The following is a 22,546-nucleotide window of genomic DNA, read 5'->3' on the forward strand; positions in this document are numbered from 1 at the left end:
TGAGACCCTGTCTCAAAATTAAAAATATAAAAAAGGGCTGGGGATGTGGCTCAGTGGTTAAATGCCCCTGGTTCAATCCCTGGTACAAAAAAAAAGCGGGGGGGGGGGGCACAGGGTGGGCAAGTCCTCCACTGCTCATGGCGTCCCTGGAGCTTCCACGGAGCATGGCAACTCCCCTTCACCTTCTGCAGGATCCTCTTTCCTTGCCTTGTGTTGACCTCAAGAGATACTCTAGGAAAATGCCAGGTAAACTAGTCTCTATCTGAGTCTATCTCCATGTCTGTTTCCCAGGAAACCCAAGTGGTGACACTGGCTTTTTCCTGACCTGCTAGCTTAGAGAATGACCTTGGCTGACTTCATTTCCCAGGCTTCATGACCCCAGTCCTCAGGCCAGAATAATCCAATCAGAAACAACAACAGAAGACTGGAGGGCAGGGGGAAGTGAGAATCGAGGTCATTCTCTCCTCTTCTCCTCGCTCAGCCGCCACCCCGGTGGTGGTAACACCTCTCAGGGTCCCAATTCTCCACCACAGTCCTAGCTCCCAAGCCCTGGTTTCAGGGCCTTTTCCCTTTGCCTTCTGTTCCCAGGTGTAGCAGCTTCCTTCTCTTAGGCTTCTCTGGGTTGTCGTGCTCCACCGTCCCGTCTAGTTTCCAGTTTTTCTAGCTATGCTGTCATTTGCTTCCAATTTTAAGTTCTCTTCATGAAAAGATCAGATATGGCCATTGTTTCTGTGATTAGAACTGATGAACACAGCTAAAAATAATTTGACCAAGAGAGATCAATAAATGTAGCCCAAGGGACAGCTGAAGCAAAACTTAATATGAGCAAAGAACCCTCTGTTTTAGGAATTCACCTATTTTATATTGTTCTCAAACCTTCTAGATGCAAATGGTCTTTCAGTTAGATCTTGCTTCAGCTGAACTTCAAACAATAAAAAATATCGACCCCCAACAAATCCTAAAAACACTTTGTCAATTTTGAAGCAACCATGAAGAAAGATATGACTCATTTAAATAAAAAACATTAAATGATTTTAGGAAAGAATTTTTTAAGTGCACAAGATATGAAAAGGAAGAAAACAAGTTTGTTTTTTCATAGGACAGAATAGCCCTTCCTATCCTCAGGCAGAGGATAAGTTAGATGGACTAAGAGGAAAAACCTATGGGTCTCAACTAAAAGGCAGGTGTCATACCTACACAGGTAACAGTCACAAATGAAAAAGGATGCAAAACACATCATGTGCATTTAAGTGTATGTGTTTTATGGGGTTTTTTTTCTGAAAAAAAAAATTCAAACTAGAGTGCCTTGTATTTATCCTTTAAAAACAGTATCAGTAGAAATTAAAAAAAAAAAAAAAAAAAAAGAGCAACTATACAGAGGCTTTTAGTTCTTCTTCCTGAGGACAGGAAATAGTTTAACAAGGAGACAGAAACCACTCACTTTCTGTAAAGACCTGGTTACTCAATTGCAATTATGGCAGCAACTTAAAGACACAATTTAAAAATTGGTAATGGATACTTGGGTTTATAATTTGAAAGGGAACATAATTTTAGAAATACAGCACCTTTTAATGTGAACATTTAGAGTTAAGTCAATTTAATTATAATCATCCACTTGGATAAGGGATCTTAAAATTACAATTTTAAGGACGTTCACATTTAATCCTTTAATTTTGTTCTTTTAGTAAATATTTCTTCTAAGTGCTATATGTACTTTTTCACCATTATGAGCTGAAGAACTATAAAAGTTTAAAAACAAAAACCACGATACCTCGTTCTTTACCTGATATCCAACAGAAGTTTTTAAGATGATAAAAATGTCCCACATATCCATGGTCACCCATATGGTAGAGACTAGCCACATGTCACTGCTGAGCACTTGGAGTGTGGCTCCTATGACTGAGGAAATGAATTTTAAAATTTTATTTAATATTATTTTATTTAAATCTTAATATAAGTAGCTACATGTGCCTAGTGGAAGGAAAGGTAGTTACAAAGTAGTTGAGTTTAAAAAAAAAAAAATGTATGCTCCTTCCACATCCACCCTCTGCACTCCCTTTAATTTGTTCCTACCATTAAGGCTAAAATGACCTTTCTAAAATGTAAATTACATCTTGTCTTGTTGCTCAGAAACCAAACCAAACCAAAGGGGCAAACAGAAAAAGGACTTCAGTGATTCCAATTGCTCTTAAAGCAAAAACCAAAATTCCTCTGGAGCTGGCCCCTAATGACAGTTCCAGCCTAGTGTCCCATTATACACCACTACCTCTGCACACTGACCATGGTGGCCTTCCCCCGGTTCTAGGATAAATCATGTTCCCTCCTCTCCCAGGACCTTTGCCCCTATCACTACCACCCCTCCCAATCATTTTCTGCGAGCCAGGCACTTCCTAGAGGCCCTATCCTCGGACTCCCATGATCGGCCAGTTTCCCCTCACTATTTTCTCTCATAGCTGTGCATGGCTCCTCGATGGCACTTACAGTTGCAACCTGAGACCATTTGATATTACTTGATAAGTATCCAGTCCCCTGGGGGTGGACTATGATTGACATGTGGCCCAGCCTCTTGCATAGGACCGCTTACGCAATAGGAGCTCTAACTATGTGCTGAATAAGTTACAAACCATAATCTAGCATCTACTGTCTATCCGGCATAGAGGTACTATCCCCTTTATACAGAGGAGAAAACTAAGACACAGGAAAATTAAAGGACTTGACCATGGACACACAGTATTTACTGGCAGAGACAGGATTTAAACCCCAGAAGTCTGGTTCCATAGTCTGCCTCTTAACCACTAAGGGCTATGACTTCTATATGATAATGCAGCAACTGAGTGATTTAGGGACAAGGGAAGGAAGAGCAGCTAAAGAATGTTTCATGCAAAAGGATACACTGAATGGGAACTTAGTGCCTGGTGTGGGGTGAGAAAAGGGAAGTGAAAAAAAATCACGCCTGGGATAGAGAACAGAAATAACCTGTCCAAGGTGTGTTTGAAGAACAGTGCTACTTGAGCTCACTGTAATGGAAGGTATGTATCAGCAGAACTGGAAGATTTGAGAAAGACATGTATCTTGAGCTTGTTTTTGACTCTAAACTGATAAGGAACCTTAAGACCAAAAAGTACCTGAGCCCTTCAAATTCCTAAATCCAAGCTATGGGTATAAAACATACATGTCTCACATAATGCATAGGACACTGGGTCCCACTGAGGTGCAGGTGCCAGACCAGACTCCCTCATCAGCCAACAGGTTTGCTCCTCCTTGCTCACAGAACTGTGCCAATTAGAGGAGGTAAAGTACCTAGCACAAGACCTGACAAATGGTAAACTCAACAAAGGAGTGTATGTTCTAAACAAATACTTACACAGCACTTATTAGAGACAAGGGTCTACTCTAAATGATTGACAAGTATTAAATAAATGGTTGCACAAGTATGTGCCAGACATCCGGAAGTGCTGCTGCAAATAGATAAAACTGTTGATGATAAGCCCTTGAGAAATAAGGTCCACTGATAAGCAATGAGAAATAACGTTAAATAGGAGGCTGGGGTAGCTGGTCGCATGCCTATAATGCCAGTGGCTTGGGAGGCTGAGGCAGAAGGATTGCTAGTTCAAAGTCAGTCGCTGCAGCTCAGTGAGGCCCTAAGCAACTCAGTAAAACCCTTTCTCTAAATAAAATATTTTTAAAAAGGGCTGGGGATGTGGCTTGGTAGTTAAGCACCCTGGGTTCAATCCTGGTACCAACGGAGAAAAAAAAAAAAAAAAAAAAGGCTGGGCTGAGGAGCGGACATTTTACCAAATGTGATGGGGCAGTCTCTAGAAAATTCTGAGCAAGAATATACTGCAAAGCAGTCACTATTTTAGGATAGTTAATTATATAACCATAAGAAGGAGACATGGGAAATGGAGATGGAGCTAAAGAATGATTAAAAAAGAAAAAAAAAATGTATGAAAAATTAAAAATTCTTGCAGACTAATTGCTTCTAAAGTACAAGTAGGGACAGTTACAAAGATTACCATTGAGCTAAAGTTAGTAAAATACAAGTCCCAAAATCTTACTTATGAAAGACACATTAAAAATATGACTAACATCTGGGTGCAGTGGTACATGCAGCAATTCCAGCCACCCAGGAGGCTAAGACAGGAGGATAGTTAATTTTGAGGCCAGACTGTGCCATTTAATAAGATCCTGCATCAAAATAAAATTTTAGAAAGGGTTGGAGATGTATCTCAGTGGTACAGCACCTACATAAGGCCCTGGTTCAATCCCAGTGCCACAAATGGCTACCAATGGTAAAATCTCATACGGAATATAAATGAAGAAAAGGAAACAGAACAGTATCCACAGTATGATCTTAGTTTTGTTAAAAAAAAAAAAAAAGTGATGTGTACACAGAATCGTTGGGGGAGGAACAAAATATTAATATCTTGCAAATAAAATGAAAATAGTGTTTATTTTCTCCTTATACTTTTTTTACATTTTCTGAATCTTCTGCCATATATTACATTTTTATAAAAGGAAGAAATACTGTAAACTCTCTAGACAAAGATTTAAGACCTAGAAGAATCTAAAACCTTTGTATTATGATTAAGGAAGCTGAAAGTCAGCAAAGTAAAGTAACTGTTCAAAGGTCACAGAGCAAATAATTCTTGTTACTCCAAGTTTACACTCTTTGCGATCCTGTCTCCCCAGACCTTGGCTGAAATCATTCCTGAAAAATCAACATTACCTTTTTCTTTCAAAGTTTCCAAGAGATGGCAAAGACGTTTCCAAGAGCTGACATTCTTCACATTAACTTCCTTTTAACTGATTGGATATGGTATTTAAATAGATCATGTATAAGTAGAATTGTTTTGTGTTTATTTACCTGGATAATCCAAAAATAGGACCAATAGGATCTGTTCTTAATGCTCCGGGCCCACACCCTTCCCACCTGAATACATCCCATTCACCTGTTTCCTAGTCTCCAGAGACTCTGATCTAGATAGATGCTGGGTGGTGCTTTATAGGAAGCCAGTGTACTGGATGATTTATTACAGAATCAACTTTGTGCCAAGGACATTTAGCCTGATTCAACATCACCTGAAAAGCCCCAGTACAAGATTCCTTTGTTTTGGTTTTATGGATTGTCAGGAAGGTACTGCAATGGAAACTTTGAAGTGAAGAGTTCTATTGATGGTATGTTGTAAAGAGAAATCTACATAACATCTTGGTAGATGGATGGCTGAGCTGGAAAAACATCTGTTATCAGATGACAGCAAAGACAGAAAATTGGCCCAGCTGAGAGCAATAAAGAGCAATTACAGGACAAGCCAGTGCAGAGTAAGGAAAAGGCAATTAAAGAACAAGCAACAAATGAGACCATGGGCAGGTTCCTGAAAGATGGAAACTGCATGTGCAAAAGGAAGTAAGAGTGGTGTGCAGTGTTCTGTTCTCAGGAGCAATGGGGCTACTTGTATCAATGCACCACTGGAGTTTGAGGAAGGAGAGGGGCCATATGAAACCAGGAGTAGCACCAGTTCCACCCAGTGACATCATGTTTGAGGTCATGAAGAGAGGAACTTAATTTTTCTGTCTTGCAGAATTGCAGATTCTGGTTCAGGAGATCTGGAATGGGGCCCCAAATTCTTCATTTCTTACAGGTTGTAGGAGGATGATGCTGATGTGTTGGGAGAGCACACATTGGGTACCAAAGTTGTCAAGTAAAGAAAGACTAAAAATTCACAGTCACTCTGAAGCTCATCAATAACAAGAAAACCACATGGGGCACACTATGTGCCACTTTGCACACATAATCCAATTCTCTTAACAACACTCTGATGTGGTTTTATTTGTTTTATTGTGTGCAAGTTGATAATCAGGAAATATTTGTTTGCAAACAGCTAATAAAAGAGTATGGGGATTTAATTAAAATTCTGACTCCAAAGTTACTCACCAATAAACTACAGAGATAAGATTAACAGAATTCTTAATAAAGTGATCTTGAATAAAAACCCCAAATTTCTCTGAACCATGATTTTTTCATCTCTAACAAGAGGACAAATGGACCCAAAGAGGCAGCAGATGCAGAAGGATTTTGAAATCAATAAAGGAATTTACATAAAGATACAAATGTTATTCCTGGTTGATCATTTTTATATGCCTTAATCTCCCATTTCCTTCTTCCTGGTTCTTAAAATATTATTAAATATATACTTTCCCTTAAAGCAGACATATTCTCAAACCTTTTGGTCTCAGGATTCCAGTAAACTCCTAAATATGACCAACAACCCTAAGAGGGCTTTTCAGATGACTGGGGACACTCTTCTTTAAAACCACACCAAAATTCTACAAGTGGCAATTTCTTTAAATCAAACCATGAAACTTAGAATGATATTGACAACTTTTTATATTGTTACATGAAAATCCATTAGTCTACCTTATACTTTAAATGGAACTTATATCAATGCATAATTTTGTACTATCATCCACTGGTTCTTTGAAAAATATTGGTTCACTAAGTCCTGTTATTTTCTGAAAATGTTGACATGTCATTGAACAATATGAAAACAAATAACACCCCTTACGATCCTCATCCATAACCTCAAAAGATCTTTAGGGACTGGGAAGCTGTCAAGCTCACAATCATATGTGAGAGTTCTTCAAAAGTCTAATTTTGCCCAAAAGCTCAGATTTTATTATAGACAGCAGATAGCTTTCCTTGAATTGACAAGCTTAATGATATTTATTTGGAAAAAAATGTGTACTAAACACCCAACTTGCAGTAACAACTGTTTGTCAGTAATGCTTTCAAATAACAGGGGTGTTCCATGGGGAGAAGCATTCAGCTCAGCTTCTAACCATCCGTGGTTTGGCCTTCAGAAGATGACAATATATTTGGCAAATATGCCACGTGAGTACTTCCAATTCTGTCACACATAAAATTAAAAGATGAACAATCTACTTGAGATTTAATAAAATCTGCTTCATAAAGGGCATTTTTACTGCTTCACCTAGGACATTCTTAAAAATAATGTAAAATAATTCTTTAAAATAAAACAAGATCGTGACTACTTGATCTGCTCAGGCATCAGCAGGTTTACCCAGTGCAGCTTTAATACTGTCAATGTAACTGTCGACACAGTGAAAGGGCAAATAACATCTCACTCTTGCTAAAACAATTTTGACTTCCAGGTCCCCCTAAAAGGCTGTTAGGTGATCCACTGATCTTACAGCTGCCTAAATATTTGAGAACTGCTGCCTACATATTCTGGCTGAAACTCTGTTCTAGTTATGCTGCCTTTTGATTATCAACATGTTTATCTAAAAGCACATAAGATACGCCAGTGAGACTCCATTTGGAAAAGAAATTCGGACAACAGTTGTATTTATTTTGCTGCATAAAACCATCATAAAACTTCTGGAGTTTCTCTTCAGTTTTCTCTCTCCATAAGAGATCACAAGCCCCAGATGGCCCATTAAGACTCCCACAAGCATGCTAGTGCCAAGAAGTTTTAGAAGGGAAAGAACCCAGCTTTAGGAACGAGCTGCTTTTCTCAAGAATATTCTCCTAAAAACCAAGATAGAATGATCTTTAGAGATCCCCAATCACATGTGAATGGAATGTTTGCCAGATAGATCTGTGTGAAATCTTAAGATGTGGTGAGAAAATTTATAAATGAGATATGCTTGTGAAAATTCACTCTTGCAAAAATAGCGTTCTTTGTGACTCTCTATTTTCCTATTCTAGTACATTAAAAAATGTAGCAAGAAGGAAATTCAAATTAAGAATGCAATTTACAAAAAGTTTGCATATATTGGAAGAACATGAAAACATTATTATTGCCTGACTTTATGCTAATGAAAAGCGCACTAATTTTGCCACTGAATTTCTTCAGGGAAATTTAGTTGCTGAATTACCAAAAGAAATATATCTCATTAATAACAATGTGTGGCATCACATTAGTAATCTCTGAGGTTCTGATTATATACTGCTTATATTGAAATGGGCAAGGGGAGATGACACACAACGACAGACCAAGTATGGTGAATCAAGATGTAACACTTAATCATCATGGAGAAGGCAAATGAATGAATGGCATTAGCCATTAGCCTACAATAAAAGTCTGTCATTTAAAAGTTCTCTCAGTTGTTATGGTTGATTGCTTAATGGTGTGGCTTTTGCCTAGGCATCTGACATTATTTCTAAAAGTGAAGTAAATAAACCACCTACATCTGAAAAAAAAAAAAAAGTTGAAAAAAAAATGCAGACTCCTTGAATCCATTCCAAAACCTCCAAGTTCTTATCTCTGGGATTAGAATCCTGGAATTTATGTCTTCAAGGCATTCCTCAGGTGGTTTCTATGCACACTGTTGGAGAAACCTGATTGAACCCCTCTAAGCCTGTTTCTCCATCTGCAAAGCAGAACTGAATGTTACCATATTTTCCTATTTCAGAGTTGTTGATGTGTTGTGGATCAATTAAAAATATGTGGGCAAATGTTTTTTAAAATTGCAAAGTGCTATATGACAAGTTGTCATCATCTAAACTTTTTAATCACTTCTATCTCTAACAACTCTTCTTCTAAAAACTAAAAGTAAAGGAGAAAATACTGGCATATACTACAGACATTATCTTAATTGTTGTAATGAAGCCTCAGGTAACTAAAATATCCATGAAATAGACTGTTCCAGTTAATATTTAGCTGAAATTCTGGTTACTCTTCTGAAACGTCTTCTTAAATGTATTACTGCACTTTTTTCTTTGGTAAATACATAACTCAGTTTTTATTTGATGCCAAAGGATTTTCATGTTAGGTCAGCATTCTGCATATCTGTTCTTGTTGCACAAGCTTTATGTTGAGAAGAGTAATCTATGTTGTGCCATGAGCTCATTTACTAAAAAGGTTTCTTGTGCATTTTTTTGTTGTTGTTTGGGGTATATTTCATGGTTGGAGGCAAGTTTATTTTAACCAAAGGCAGATTGCTAATTCACCTCTGTGACTGAAGGACCTAACAGAAACAACTTTAAGGAAGGGAAAGTTTATGTGGGGGCTCACAGTTTCAGAGGTCTCAGGACATAAGCAGCTGGCTCCTTTTCTTGGGTCTTGAAGTGAAGCTGAACATCATGGAGGAATAGAGTGGAAGAGGGAAGAAGCTCACAAGGTGATTAGGAAGCAGAGATGCCACTAACCAGATACAAATATATACACCAAAGCCGCACCCCCAACACCCCACCTCCTCCTTCAGTTACCATTCACTACTTGGATTAAGGCTCTCATAACCCAATCATTTCTTCTCTGAACCTTTCTGCAGAGCTTTTGGAGGACACCTCATATTCAAATCATAACACTAATTATAAGTTAAGTTCCAAAAACTCACTTGCTTATAAGTTGTCTGGAACTTGAAATACCTCTCCCCCACCCCCACCCCAAAATGTTGTAAATCATGATTAAATTCTCTGCCTTGTCCAAAGAAATACTACATAACAGATGCCCATAACAGATGAAGTACATTCACTAATATTAAAAATCACAGTGGTATTACAGAACAAAATTGAATATGAAACTATTTTCATTTACCTTAGCTACTGAAAACTGAGAGAAAAGAAATTAGATGGAGGAAAATAAGAAGCTGATAAAAATTTCTGCAGTCTGGAAAGGTAAATAGCGTTTATACAGAATGTATAATGCATGTCTCTCATGTAGCCATCAGGCATTCCCTGCAGAGGGCTGATTAGTACATGCTGGGGTAGGAGGTGGCAAAACAGAGTTAACTGACAAGAAAGGGGGACTGTGCATCCCACAGTAAGAGACTACATGGACTGGAAAGGGCTGAGATACAAACAGGTGTAGGAGAAATAACAGAACATGACTCAAGGTGGAAGAAAGGAAGTAACAGAAAATAATGCTGGAGAAAATAAGAGTCATAAAGACAATGTGGGTGTGGCAGCAAAGTCACCAAAACAAGAGGCCTTGGCACAGGTAAGGGAGATTTGTTTTACCTGTACAATGGCCTCACTTGAACATTCTAGTGTGGCCACACTTGGGTTGTTTCTACCTGAAAAAATATCCAGCAGCTAGATTTCTGATTCTTAATCCAAATGATCACAGGGGCCCTGTCAGGTGTCTTCTTAGATGTTATGGTTTGGGTATGAGGTGTCCCCCAAAAACTCATGTGTAAGACAACATAAGAGGGTTCAGAGGAGAAATAATTGGGTTGTGAGAATCTTTACCCAATCAGAGATTAATCCTCTAATAGGGATTAACTGAGTGGTAACAACAGACGTGCTGGTCTCAGTTGGGAACCTCATTCATTACCTGGTTCATCTCCCTCTGCCCAAATAAAATGTTATCCCTACTCTGATCTTACCTCAGAAATTATAATCAGTTCATGTATATTTGGATTTTTGAGTTTGTGGGTCCTTTAAGTTCATGGTTGTGTATTTGATCTTCCCATCTGGCCCTTTTACAAGCTGAAGTGTGACTCTCTCTAATTAAAAATGCAGTGATTATTCAACCAACCAAAACACTGACATTGAACTGCATTAGGTATTGTTATGGTTTGGATCTGAAATGTACCCCAAAAGCTCATGTATTGAAGGCTTAGTTCCAAAGCAATGTTCAGAGGTGGGGTTCTCAGAAAATGATTAGATAATGAGGGTTCTGATTCAGATCTTATCTCTTATCAGTGGATTAATCCATTTGATGGATTAATAGTTTGAATGGACTATTGGAAGGTAGCAAAACCTGTAGATAAGTGGGACATGGTTGAAATAAACAGGTCACAGGGGCAGGCCCTTGGGGTCTACAGCTTGTCCCTGGCCCCTCCTTCTGTGTCTCTCCTTCCCCCCACCCCCCGCCACTCTTTCCTGGCTGCCATGAGATGAATAGCTTTCCTCCACCATGCCCTTCCACCATGATGTTCTGCCTCATCTCAAGCAATGGAGTCAGTCAACCATGGACTGAAACTTCTGAAACTGAACCCAAATAAATCTTTTCCCCTTTAAGTTGTTTCTCTCAAGGTATTGGTCACAGCAGCATGAAGCTGAATGAACAGAGGTACTATGTGAGATCCAGAAGTAAAAACAACAGTCTAACTGGATTCCTAGAAATCCTTCTTGCATTTTATTAGAACACGTGATATAAATACCATAAGGGTCAAAGGGCAGACAGATCTGGTCTCTAAGGTACTCTGGCTATTTTAAATGCTAAACCATGGTTGGACATATTAAATTTTAATTAACCAAAGAGCAATGTCAATTCTGAATCTAATTAGGAGCAAAAAGTTATCATGAATACTAGTAATACTGTATCCTATTGATAACAGATTACAAGGAAAGGGTAAGGAAGCTGAGAGAATTATTAACCTTCACATCCCAAACTCAGATAAGCAAGGCCAACTCCACCTCTTAAAAGAAACTCTTCAATGGAAAGGTGAAGGTAGTTCTCAGTGACCACTACCCATACCTGAAGCCCTTGACACACATATGGACATATGTCTGCATAAGTACAGCACAAGATCACAATATTAAAAAAACAATGCTTCAGAAGAACTGGCTGGAAAATGCATTGCAATGCAGTTAAAGTTATCTGTCCCTTTAAAATTATGCCAGAGAACAAGGATATTTCAAATGGTTCTCCCAATTCCAACCTGAATAAAAGTCTATACTTCAATGCAAAACTTGATTTGGAGCCAAGGAAAAACATCTAGTATTTAACATATTGCTATAGTTGGGATGTTGCAAGTCCCCTAAAGGCCCAGAGCTTAAAGTCTTGGTCCTCAGGATGGCGCTAGTGGGAGGAGTCGAACCTTTGAGAGGTGGGGCTTTATGGAAGGTCTTAGGTCATGGGGGTGTGCTCTCAACAGAGATGGTGGGACTCAGGGTTCATTCTCTGTCTGCTTCCTAGCTCATGATGAAAGTGGTGTGCTCTATCACGTGCTTCATTCCATCACCGTCAGTGCCTTCACCAGAGTCCCACAGCAATGGTGTCTTGATCTTAGACTGGAACCTGCAGAACTTGGGCGGAATTTACCTTTTCTCTGTGTAACTTAATTGTCTCCGTATTTCATTACAGTGACAGAAAGCTGACTAACACACATATCTACTGAAGCATATAGAGACTGATACTTGTTTTTTCTTCTTGCTGCTTTCCTCAATCTGGCTCAGTGCCTAGACAGAAGAATTTCCAGGACCCAGGGCCAAAAGCCTCTAGAACGGAGCTTGCTGGATTTCCCTAGAATCAAACACCACCATGAAGAAGCAAGAGTGGGATAAGATTTTTCCCTTCTTTATACATTCTTACATACCTTTTAGTTTACTGAGAAAAATTCAGAGAAGTGCAAAAGTCACATTGCCACTGATTGATTACCTATTTGCAAAGCAACTCTCATTCTTATCCTGCTGGATTAAAGCAGTGTGGCTATACAGTGCATGACCACTCTTAATCCCAACCCCAGGATGCAACAGCCCAACCTATTTCTTCAGTTCTATGAAAAGTGTGCTAATGCTTAATGTGAAAAAAAGAAAGAAAGCAAAAGAGAAATCCTATAACTGTAGTTTTTCTCTAGAAGATGTGTCACAGAGCTCTTTGATAATAGCTGTCAAATTCTTTAGGAGGAAAGTTCTAGAGGTAGGAGAGTACAGAAGTTAGGGAAAGAAGAATGAGGAAGAGGCTTCACATTCAACTTAGTTAAGAATTTCAACAATAAAGTGATGAGTTTGGTGATTACTCATATTTTAATGTCCCTCAGTATTCCAGCAAAAGATCTGGGGTAAAAATTCTTTCTAATATGTTACAGAAAAAGGCCCCACCTAGTGGGATAAGAAAAATATTCCTCAAATAGTCCTATTTGAGGAAATAAATATGAGGACATCTCCATGTCAAATATGCAAAAGTGCATAATAAAAACATATGGAATGCTGTTTGACTAGCTGAGTACAGGTGTTAAAGACTGAAAATCTGTTCCAAAGGTGGGCTTTTATGGATACCCATTGTGGATCTCAAAGTAAATAAGTAGGGAAGATTTAAAGATTTGGCAATTGGAAACCCATTTAAGACTTAAAGGCTTGTAGAAATGGTTTTACGTTGGACTTGCATAAAATTCAATGTATAATTATTGAGTGCCTCATAGTATGCTAAAAACACCTGAAGGTACTAGTACTAAATAATTTAAATGATGTTGTAAAAGCTAAAGTATTTTGTTAACAAAACACAAAAAATAACTCACTAGACTCAAATGAAACAAGTTCTCTTCAATATCATATATTATAATGGTGACATCTGATACAAAAATATATCTTGAGATGCAAACAACATGTGGTTTGAGACACTTACTCTTTGAACCGTAAGCTTATTTTTAAGTACTAAGGATATGACAACATCTCTTAAGTCTAGGAATTTTGGCTCAAGGTACTGTAATGTCACCACGATACCTAAAATATCAATGGAAATGATACAAAAAGGAGAATTCAAACACCAGAAAAGACATTCTACAACAAAGCATTGTTCAATCATGTGTGAGTGACAATACATTTTAGGGTATGATATACACAGAAATCTGTGGTTTCCTTCCACTTATTAAAATAAAAACGATTATATCTTCTTTTGGTTTTGAACTTACTTTTCCACATACATTGCTCCATTTGATCCTCACAATAATCCTACGCAATGTCCAAGAGACTCCACCACCCCATTTTAACACAGAAAAAAAAGTGAGGTTGGAAAGAATTATGACAAGCCTCAGGAACCCAGGCCACGAAACCCAGGCCTTCTGACCCTCGATTAGCTCTGCCCACCTAAGGTTTAGAATGAAAACCACACACTTCAAAAAAATTAACTGTGGATCCTGCAACTGTGATGACAAAATAGCGAAGGAACCATAGGTAGGTAGTTACATGTTAGCAACTCAAATCGCATAAGCCTGTGGTTAGAGTGGGCAAGGAATCACAGTCACTTAAGGTTAATATTGATGGAATTTCTGAGCAGTTGCAAGGAAATACCAAAAGAGCCGAACGAAAAAGTGTTTTCTAACGTTCCTGATAAAACTCAAAAGAGCTCTGTTAAATTTCAACCGGAATCAGTTACTCTAAGGAAAGTCATCAGTACAGGACTGCATGGGAGCCAAAGCCACCAAAAGAGGTTTAACATTGCTGCAACCTTCCAAAGACCGACAACTTTCAAACACCCTGTGATCTCTTGGGAAGAAAGTGGTATAGCTAAAGATTAACACTCTGGGTTCATGCTGAAACAACCTGCTGGGGCAAAAAGAAGGGACCGAGCTGCAGAGGTGAGCGTGCTGGCGAAGAGAACCTCCCCAGGCACTGCCTCTCTCCGGGGCCCGGGTGCTGACCGCGCTCCGAGCGCAGGAGGTCTGCGCGCGCCATCCCTCCCGCCCTCCAGTTCGCCAGACCCGGTCGCCGACCTACCAGCGAGAGCACTTTATAGGTGTTGGGGTCCTTGGCGGTGCGGGCGCGCGCCGCCTTCTCCAGCGGCTCCTCCCCTAGGTCCATAGGGGCCAGCAAGGACGCGGCCGCCTGCGGGTCTCCGGGTGCGTCGGCAGCGCGGCCGCGGCTCGGGTCGCGGCCGTTCCCTGCCGGGCCTTCCCGGGGGCCGTGCCCGCCCTCGCTGCCGCCGCCACCACCGCGGCTCCCGCCCCCAGCGCAGCCGTCGCGCTCCATCGTGGCCCCGGGCGCTCGGCCCCGCCGCCCGGCAGCGCCTTTAATAGACTCCGCGCCGGCCCCGCCCCGGCCCGCCGCGCCGCCCCTGGCGGTCAGACCCTTGGCTGCTGTCCCTCCGCCCAGCGCCCGAAGTGAAGGGAAAGCGACTCAACGCCCCGGATTATTTGGCTTCCTGTCTGATTTCGGGCATTCTGCGTGTAGGTTATTTTGAGTCCTTTACGTGGGCGTGACTTTAACTTCCCCCCAAGCCTTCCCCTCCCCGCGCCCCGGGCACCGCGAACACTTGCAGGAATCGCCCTGCGTGGCCCCGCAGCGCGGGCTGGACTGGAATTGCAGAGTGTGGTCTGCAGAGGGCATGAGATCATGGGGCCCCAAAATAGAGCAGGGAGGAGGAGGAGAGGGATGCATGGCCCAGGCGCTCCCAGCTTCTCAAAGTCAGGAGAGTGAGTCTTGGACTGACCTTTGTGTTTTTGGAGAGAAATGCAAATGAACCGGTGGGGTCGGGGGAAGGTGACTTTCTCCCACGTGGGAAAAAACAAGAATTCCCTCAAAGCCCTGCTACCTACCACCTATGCTACGCGACTCCAAGAGAGGAAATTCAACCTTAAAATAAATGGGTTTACACATACACACATATACATACATGTAAGGGATGTTTAAGTTTTCCACGGTTTTATGTGGTTTCTAGAACTTTATCGCTGCTTCTGTTTTAATATATTTATTACTAGTTCCTTATGAATTTCTGTACCGAAGGTTTTGAAATGTCAGCGATGTGCACTCCTGAGAGTGACGTTGTTACTTGGTTAGCAATATTAAGAATTCTAAAGCAATCTGAAATACCGAAAGCTTTAAGTTTTAACTAGACCATGAACAAAAGGCTGTAATTCTTGATGCGTTTTGTTCCACCTTTGATTCTACCACTCGTACATTTCCTTGCTTGTCAGTTAGCAAAAACCACAGTGTGCAGGAAAGCGAGTCTCCTGTCAAGGGAAAACTGACTCTCAACTGACTTTAGTGACTAAGAAAAGTCATACAACCCCCAAACAGTTAAATCTTTATTCATTTTGCTGATGGGAATATATACCAGTATTTTTAAAAGGAGAATGAATGTTTTAACAGGTATAAAATGGATTTTGTCCCCTTTAAAATAGTTAACTTGGGAAGCCCTTCGTTTATTCATTCATTCACTGATTCATTCAATAATGAACTCTTCAATCTTCAACCTCCAACTATGCAAACCATATAAAAATGAATAAAAATATATATTTTCCCTAAAATGGTCTCAATCTGGTGAAGAGGTTAGGGTAGAGCCAACATATAAAAAAAATCAAAAACTAAGTCATGTATGCATCATGGAGTCACGCATAGGATTTTATGAACAATTAATGGAAAAGGTAATTGACGTTGGAAGATGTAAAAGCCATCCCTTAAAGCATTTTTGAACATTTTTTTATATTGTTGTTACCTTTGAGTCAGCTTACAAACCACCCAACAGAAACAGGTTTTCACTATTTCGTAGTCACACATATTTCTTACCACAAACTTGGCTTCAAATCTTCCTTTGACTGTTTCCAGAAGTCAGATTCAAGGATTTGCTTCACTGAGTTTGATCAAATGAGTGTCATAACTTCTAAAAGCAACTCAACAGAGACTTTCCAAAGTGGCTTTGAACCTGACAAAACAAATGGAATAAGTGTATTGTCTGTAACTCAAAGCAACTAATGACTTTAAAGACTTTGTCCATTGGAAAAGTCAATGCATCTGCAGGGTCACAAAATATCTCAAACATCTAGGAACCAGCAGAAACCATAAATGAGAATGAGGCAGCCCCCTGCAGTTTGGCAAAAGGTGAACCAGTTGCCCTTTAGTAATAAAGACTGCAGCTTTTACCAAGAAGGATTGTGCACCTAGGGTAAACAATCAGATTTTTCAAAAGAAACAGGAAATTGAGATGTTTTTGTGAATTCTTCGGATTGCAAAATGTTGTCTATGAAATTCAGAAAAAAAAAATTTCTTTAAACACTTTAAAGGCCAAATAAAATCTAACACATCTGCAGGGTGGACCTAGCAGGCAGGCCACCAGGATGTGGCTTCTGCCTTATGCTCCTGCCTTGCCTCCACCAGTTGGGACTTTATGGGTAATTATAAAAACTCAGTTAAAATTCTAAAACCAGAGGAAAAAGACAGGTCCAGTAGGCCACTCATATTGTTTGGCTATAGACATTGCAATGCCTTTGATGAAGTCTTCCCTCAGACTTGTTTATTCTAAGTGGTCAGAGTGACAGCTTCATATTCCAAAGTACAACAAGGTCAGGGAACATAAAACGGCAGCATGACTTCTCTGGGTAGTGCAAAGGTGAACAATGAATGTTTCATCTTTACTCCTAAATCACTCTTGCATTAGTGATTTAGTACAAGAGTAGAGATGATACATTAAGATTGTATAAGATTTCTTGACATAAACATGTAAGCATTTCTTCCCTTGTACCTGAAACTGTAGCTGTAGATAAAGCCAAATACCAAACAAGACCAATTTATCTGTTTGAACTATGCCTTCTCAAAGTTGAGAAACTCTTAGCTTTCAAAAATGAAATATGCCATAATTATTTTAGCAGCTGCTCCAGTTTCTGCAGCTTTCTCCACTTTGCTGGTATAAGACCAAAGACATCTAGCCAAGTCTTAAAAGAGAAAAAAACCACATAGCTCTTTAATTTTTTTAAGGCCCAGGAGGAAAAAAAAAAAATTTTCCATGGCACTGATTTATTTTTAAGATTTTCTATGACATCCTAATTTTTCTTTCTCTTTTGTAAGTGCAGTATATGTCCTTTTTCAGCAAGCAGATTGGATAACTATGTGACTTCAAACAGATTTCAATAAGTCTCTGATCCTTAGCTTCCTCACTTATTCAATGATCTTATAAATAATATTGCAAAATTATGCTGTTATCTCTAAATGCCAATAAAATGTTTTACATTTCCCCAACTTTATGTAAAAATTCCAATCTATTTTTTCCATATTTTAATCGCCCAATATTTACCCAATGAGAGAAAATAAGATATAAATTATGCATGTTTTATATATAATTTCTAGTGAGAGAGCTGACCATTGGGCCTCTGTCTACCAAAGAGTGGAGAGGCATCCTTGCTTCTCTGGGTTGGAGGACACTTGCTTATAGGAGTCAGTCAAATAACAAAATAAGTGGACACAGACATGTAAGATATAACAGGAGTAATAGAAACTGTGGAGAAATTGAAAATGCAACTCTGTGTTTGTTAGCTTTCCATCACTGTGATAAAATACCTGAAAAAAATCAACTTAAAAGAGAAAGATTTATTTTCAGAGATTTTGGTCTATGATCACTTGATTCCTTGCTTTTAGGTCTGTGGTGAGGCAGAACATCATGGCAGAGAGTGCTGTGGTACAGCAAAGCTGCTTAGGTTTTGGCAACCAGAAAGCAGAGGGGTAAACAAGTATAAAATGCCTATCATAAAATTTGTATATATTAGTGAGAAATTTATAGATGTAAATGTTTACTTTTAAGAAACTCTAAGGAATCTACCAAACCAAACCACATAAACCTATTAGAACTTGTAAGCAAATCTGGCAAAGTTGCAGGATACAAAATAAATATACAAAAACGAATTGTCTTGCTGTACTCTAATAATGAACAAATTGAATATGAAATTAAAAAAATAACTCTATTGTAAAATACTTAGAAATAAACAACCAAAGAAAACAAGACTCATATAGTAAGAACTATAATATATTGCTGAGAAAAACTAAAAGTAATAAAAATAAATAAATGGAGGATTATGCCATATTCATAGATTAGAAAACTAAATATTGTTGACAATTCTCAATTTGATTTATAGATTAAACAAAGTCCTATCAAAATACGCAGCCTTCTTAAAAATGGTAATTGATGATGGGTTCTTATGCTTTGCTGGTGGGAATGTACACTGATATAGCCATTTTGGTAACTTGAAACAAGCTGGAAACAATTCAAATATTCAACAACTGGTAAAAAGATAAACAAAATAGGATATCTCCATACAGTGGAATACTATACAGCAATCGAAAGAAACTACTGATACATGTATAAGTGTGGATAGACTTCTAAACATTATGCTAAATGAAAGAATAAAAGATAGCTTATTGTATGATATCATTTATATGAATAACTCAAAAAGACAAAGCTTTTAAATAGAAGATGGAGCAGTCTCTGCTTGGGCCTGGAGTGGGACCAGTTTTTGACTGCAAATATATTTGATGACATGTTACCAAATTGGACTGTGCTAATAGTTACTCAATTGCATAAATTATTAAATGGGAATGTAACCAATCTGGATTGTGCTAGTAGTTGCTTAACTTCATAAATTACTAAAAAAAAAAAAAAATCAAAGTGTATACTAACAATGGGTAAATTTTATGATATGCATAAATAAAGATGTTAAATTCAGATTATCTGGCAACCCTAGATTTTGTTTAAAATAGAGGTATAAGGAAATGGGGAGGAGGCACAGTGGTCAAGATTGTGTTCAACCCAAAAGTGAAGATTTGGGTAGCAGCTCCCTTTCAATGGTATTGCATTTGGAATGCCCCCCAAAGTCTTAGTTGGAGGGGGAAATTCAGACATGGGCCTCTGCATGAAGTGCAATCAGGAAGCAAGGTGAACACTCCCCGTAGGCTTTCTATTCACTTTACCCCCGAATCTGGGATTTCAGCTCTCCAGAGGAAAAGCCATCATAAAGGTGTGCAGCTGAGGGCTTCCCTTAACTCTATTCACTCTTCTCCTTTCTGCACTCCACTGAGTAACAAGAGTCAACTTTCTCTCATCCCAGGGTAGTAGGGCTTCAGGACATCATCTCCTAACTTCTTTCTTTACATGGCTTACAGTAAACTTAATATTCAAGTCTCTCAGGCCTCACCCTTAATATGTTTGTGGGAATGTATGAAATTTAGAAGTTATTTTCTCTCTTAACATCTGGCTTGAAGATTATTGCTTTGCTAAATAATAAAAAATTCTATTTTTATAGACAAAAGCTAACATTAACAAAAATTTTTTTATTATTTTTTATTTTTACAGACTGCATTTTGATTCATTATAACATAAATGGGATACATTTTTTCATTTCTATGTTGTGCACGATGTAGATTCATACCATTTGTGTAATCATACACGTACATAGGGTAATGATGTCTGTCTCATTCCACCATTTTTCATACCACCGCCCCTTCCTCCCTCTCATTTCCCTCTATGTAATCTAAAGTTCCTCCATTCTTCTCTCACCTCCCCACCCCCAACCCCCATTACATATCATCATTCACTTCTCAGGGAAAATATTCAGTCTTTATTTTGGGGGGGATTGGCTTATCTCACTTAGCATGATATTCTCCGATTCAATCCATTTGATCTGCAAATGCCATAATATTATTCTTTATGGCTGAATAATATTCCATTGTGTATATATACCACAGTTTCTTTATCCATTCATCTGTGGTGGTCTTTCTATATTTGGCATAAATAGTCTACATTATCTCCCTCTCCCTCCTCCGAGTAAGGTAGATAATTCTGGCTAATCAGATATCAAACCAAAACTTATGATTGTTTTAAAAAGTTCTTACCTGGCAGTTGCAGAGCGAGCTGGTGGGTGAGCCAGGCCAGCTAAACCGCCCAGCCAGCAGGCCAAGGACCGACATCATAACTGAGCCACCCTGCCTGACCCGTGCACCTACCTCAGTGCCATGACTGGTTGGTCACAGTCACAGAGCAAGCTAGCGGGCGAGTCAGGCCACTTGCATTATGGAGGTAGCAGGCGGGCACCCAACCTGCCTGCCTTGAGGGGCTCAGCTGCAGGTAGCCAACCCACCCAAACACCAGGCCAAAGACAGACTCCATCACTGAACAACCCTGCCCAACCACCACTCTGAAGTTTGTCACCATCATGGAGTTAGCCAGAGGCTTCTTTATAGCCTGGTGCAGGCATTTTGAATTACTCCTGAGGGTGTGGCCATCATCATTGGAAGGGCAACTCCCTTCCTGAAACACCTACAGGAGGCTGGAGGACCTTTGACAAGACCCAGGAGCCAAGAAGAGGAGGTATTGAGAGACTCTGAACCAACTCAGAGCCACCTGGGAATATACCCCACCTGAAGGCCACCACTCCTAGAAGGCCAGCTTCCTAGTGGAGCACTGCATTGTCAAGTTCCTCCAAGGCTACTGAAGGCTAAGAGGCGAGTTATTGGAAATCTACAGAGACAATATTAGTCAATAGAGGAAATCTGCAATATCCCAGAGTTTCACTACTAGAGGGGTAGATACCTGAACAATATGAGAATACAAGGGAAGAAAATGCCCCAAAAAAACCTAGATGGTATAGCAATAAAATCCAATGACAGCATGGCAGAAGAAATGTCAGAAAGGGAGTTCATAATGTACATAATCGAAAGGATCAGGGAAGCAAACGAGGAGATAAAAGAGCAAATGCAGGCATTGAAGGATGAGATGAAAGGGTAAATGCAGGCATCGAATGATTGCACCAATCGACAGTTAAAAGAGCAAATACAGGAAGCAAAAGATCATTTCAATAAAGAGTTAGAGATATTGAAGAAAAAACAAACAAATTCTTGAAATGAAGGAAACAATAAACCAAATTAAAAACTCCATAGAAAGCATAAGCAATAGGATAGAACACCTGGAAGACAGAACCTCAGATATCAAAGACAAAATATTTAATCTTGAAAACAAAGTTGACCAAACAGAGAAGATGGTAAGAAATCATGAACAGAATCTCCAAGAACTATGGGATATCATGAAAAGGCCAAATTTAAGAATCATCAGGATTGAGGAATGCTTAGAGAAACAAACCAAAGGAATGAACAATCTATTCAATGAAATAATATCAGAAAATTTCCCAAATCTGAAGAATGAAATGGAAAATCAAGTACAAGAGGCTTATAGGACTCCAAATACACAAAATTACAACAAACCCACACCAAGGCACATTATAATGAAAATACCTAACATACAAAATAAAGACAGAATTTTAAAGGCTGTGAGAGAAAAGAACCAAATTACATTCAGGGGGAAAACAATACGGATATCAGCAGATTTTTCAGTTCAGACCCTAAAAGCTAGAGGGCCTGGAACAACATTTTTCAAACTCTGAAAGAAAATGGATGCCAACCAAGAATCCTATACCCAACAAAACTTACCTTCAGATTTGATGACAAAATAAAACCATTCCATGATGAACAAAAGATAAAAGAATTTACAAAAAAAAGCTGGCACTACAGAACATTCTCAGCAAAATATTCCATGAGAAAGAGATGAAAAACAATGATGTAAATCAACAAAGGGAGAAACTACCCTAAAGGAACAACCAAATGAAGGAGAAATCAAGTCGTGTCCAAAAAAAAAAAAAAATGAGCCAAATGACCAGGAATACAAATCGTATCTCAATAATAACCCTGAATGTAAATGGCCTGAATTCATCAATCAAAAGACATAGACTGGCAGATTGGATTAAAAAGAAAGATCCAACCATATGTTGCCTGCAAGAGATTCATCTCATAGAAAGAGATACCCACAGACTAAAGGTGAAATGATGGGGAAAAACATACCATGCACATGGACTCAGCAAAAAAGCTGGGGTATACATCCTCATTTCAGATAATGTTGACTTCAAGCCAAAGTCAAAGGGATAAAGAAGGACATTTCATACTGCTTAAGGGAAGCATAAATCAGCAAGACATAAGAATCATAAATATCTATGCCCCAAACCATGGCTCATCCATATACGTGAAACAAATTCTTCTCAATGCCAGAAATCAAATAGACCACAACACAATAATACTAGGTGATTTTAACACATCTCTCTGACCACT

At 39.1% G+C, this 22,546-nt stretch overlaps 1 protein-coding gene across 2 annotated transcripts in view; it reads right to left on the bottom strand.

Moving 5' to 3' along the window:
- Positions 1–14,680, bottom strand: part of Enpp1 (ectonucleotide pyrophosphatase/phosphodiesterase 1) — a 61,121-nt gene extending 46,441 nt beyond the window's left edge. Inside the window, exon 1 of one of the 2 annotated variants that reach the window (XM_047558589.1) lies at positions 14,408–14,680. In XM_047558589.1, the coding sequence (XP_047414545.1) occupies positions 14,408–14,659 (252 nt within the window). In that variant the 5' untranslated portion in view covers positions 14,660–14,680. Of the gene's footprint in view, positions 1–1,783; positions 1,850–14,407 lie in introns of those variants that run through there. The other variant, XM_047558590.1, reaches the window with a different exon arrangement.
- Positions 14,681–22,546: the final 7,866 nt, after the last annotated feature.

The sequence above is a fragment of the Sciurus carolinensis genome, chromosome 7 (genome assembly GCF_902686445.1).
Source record: "Sciurus carolinensis chromosome 7, mSciCar1.2, whole genome shotgun sequence".
NCBI lineage: Eukaryota > Metazoa > Chordata > Mammalia > Rodentia > Sciuridae > Sciurus > Sciurus carolinensis.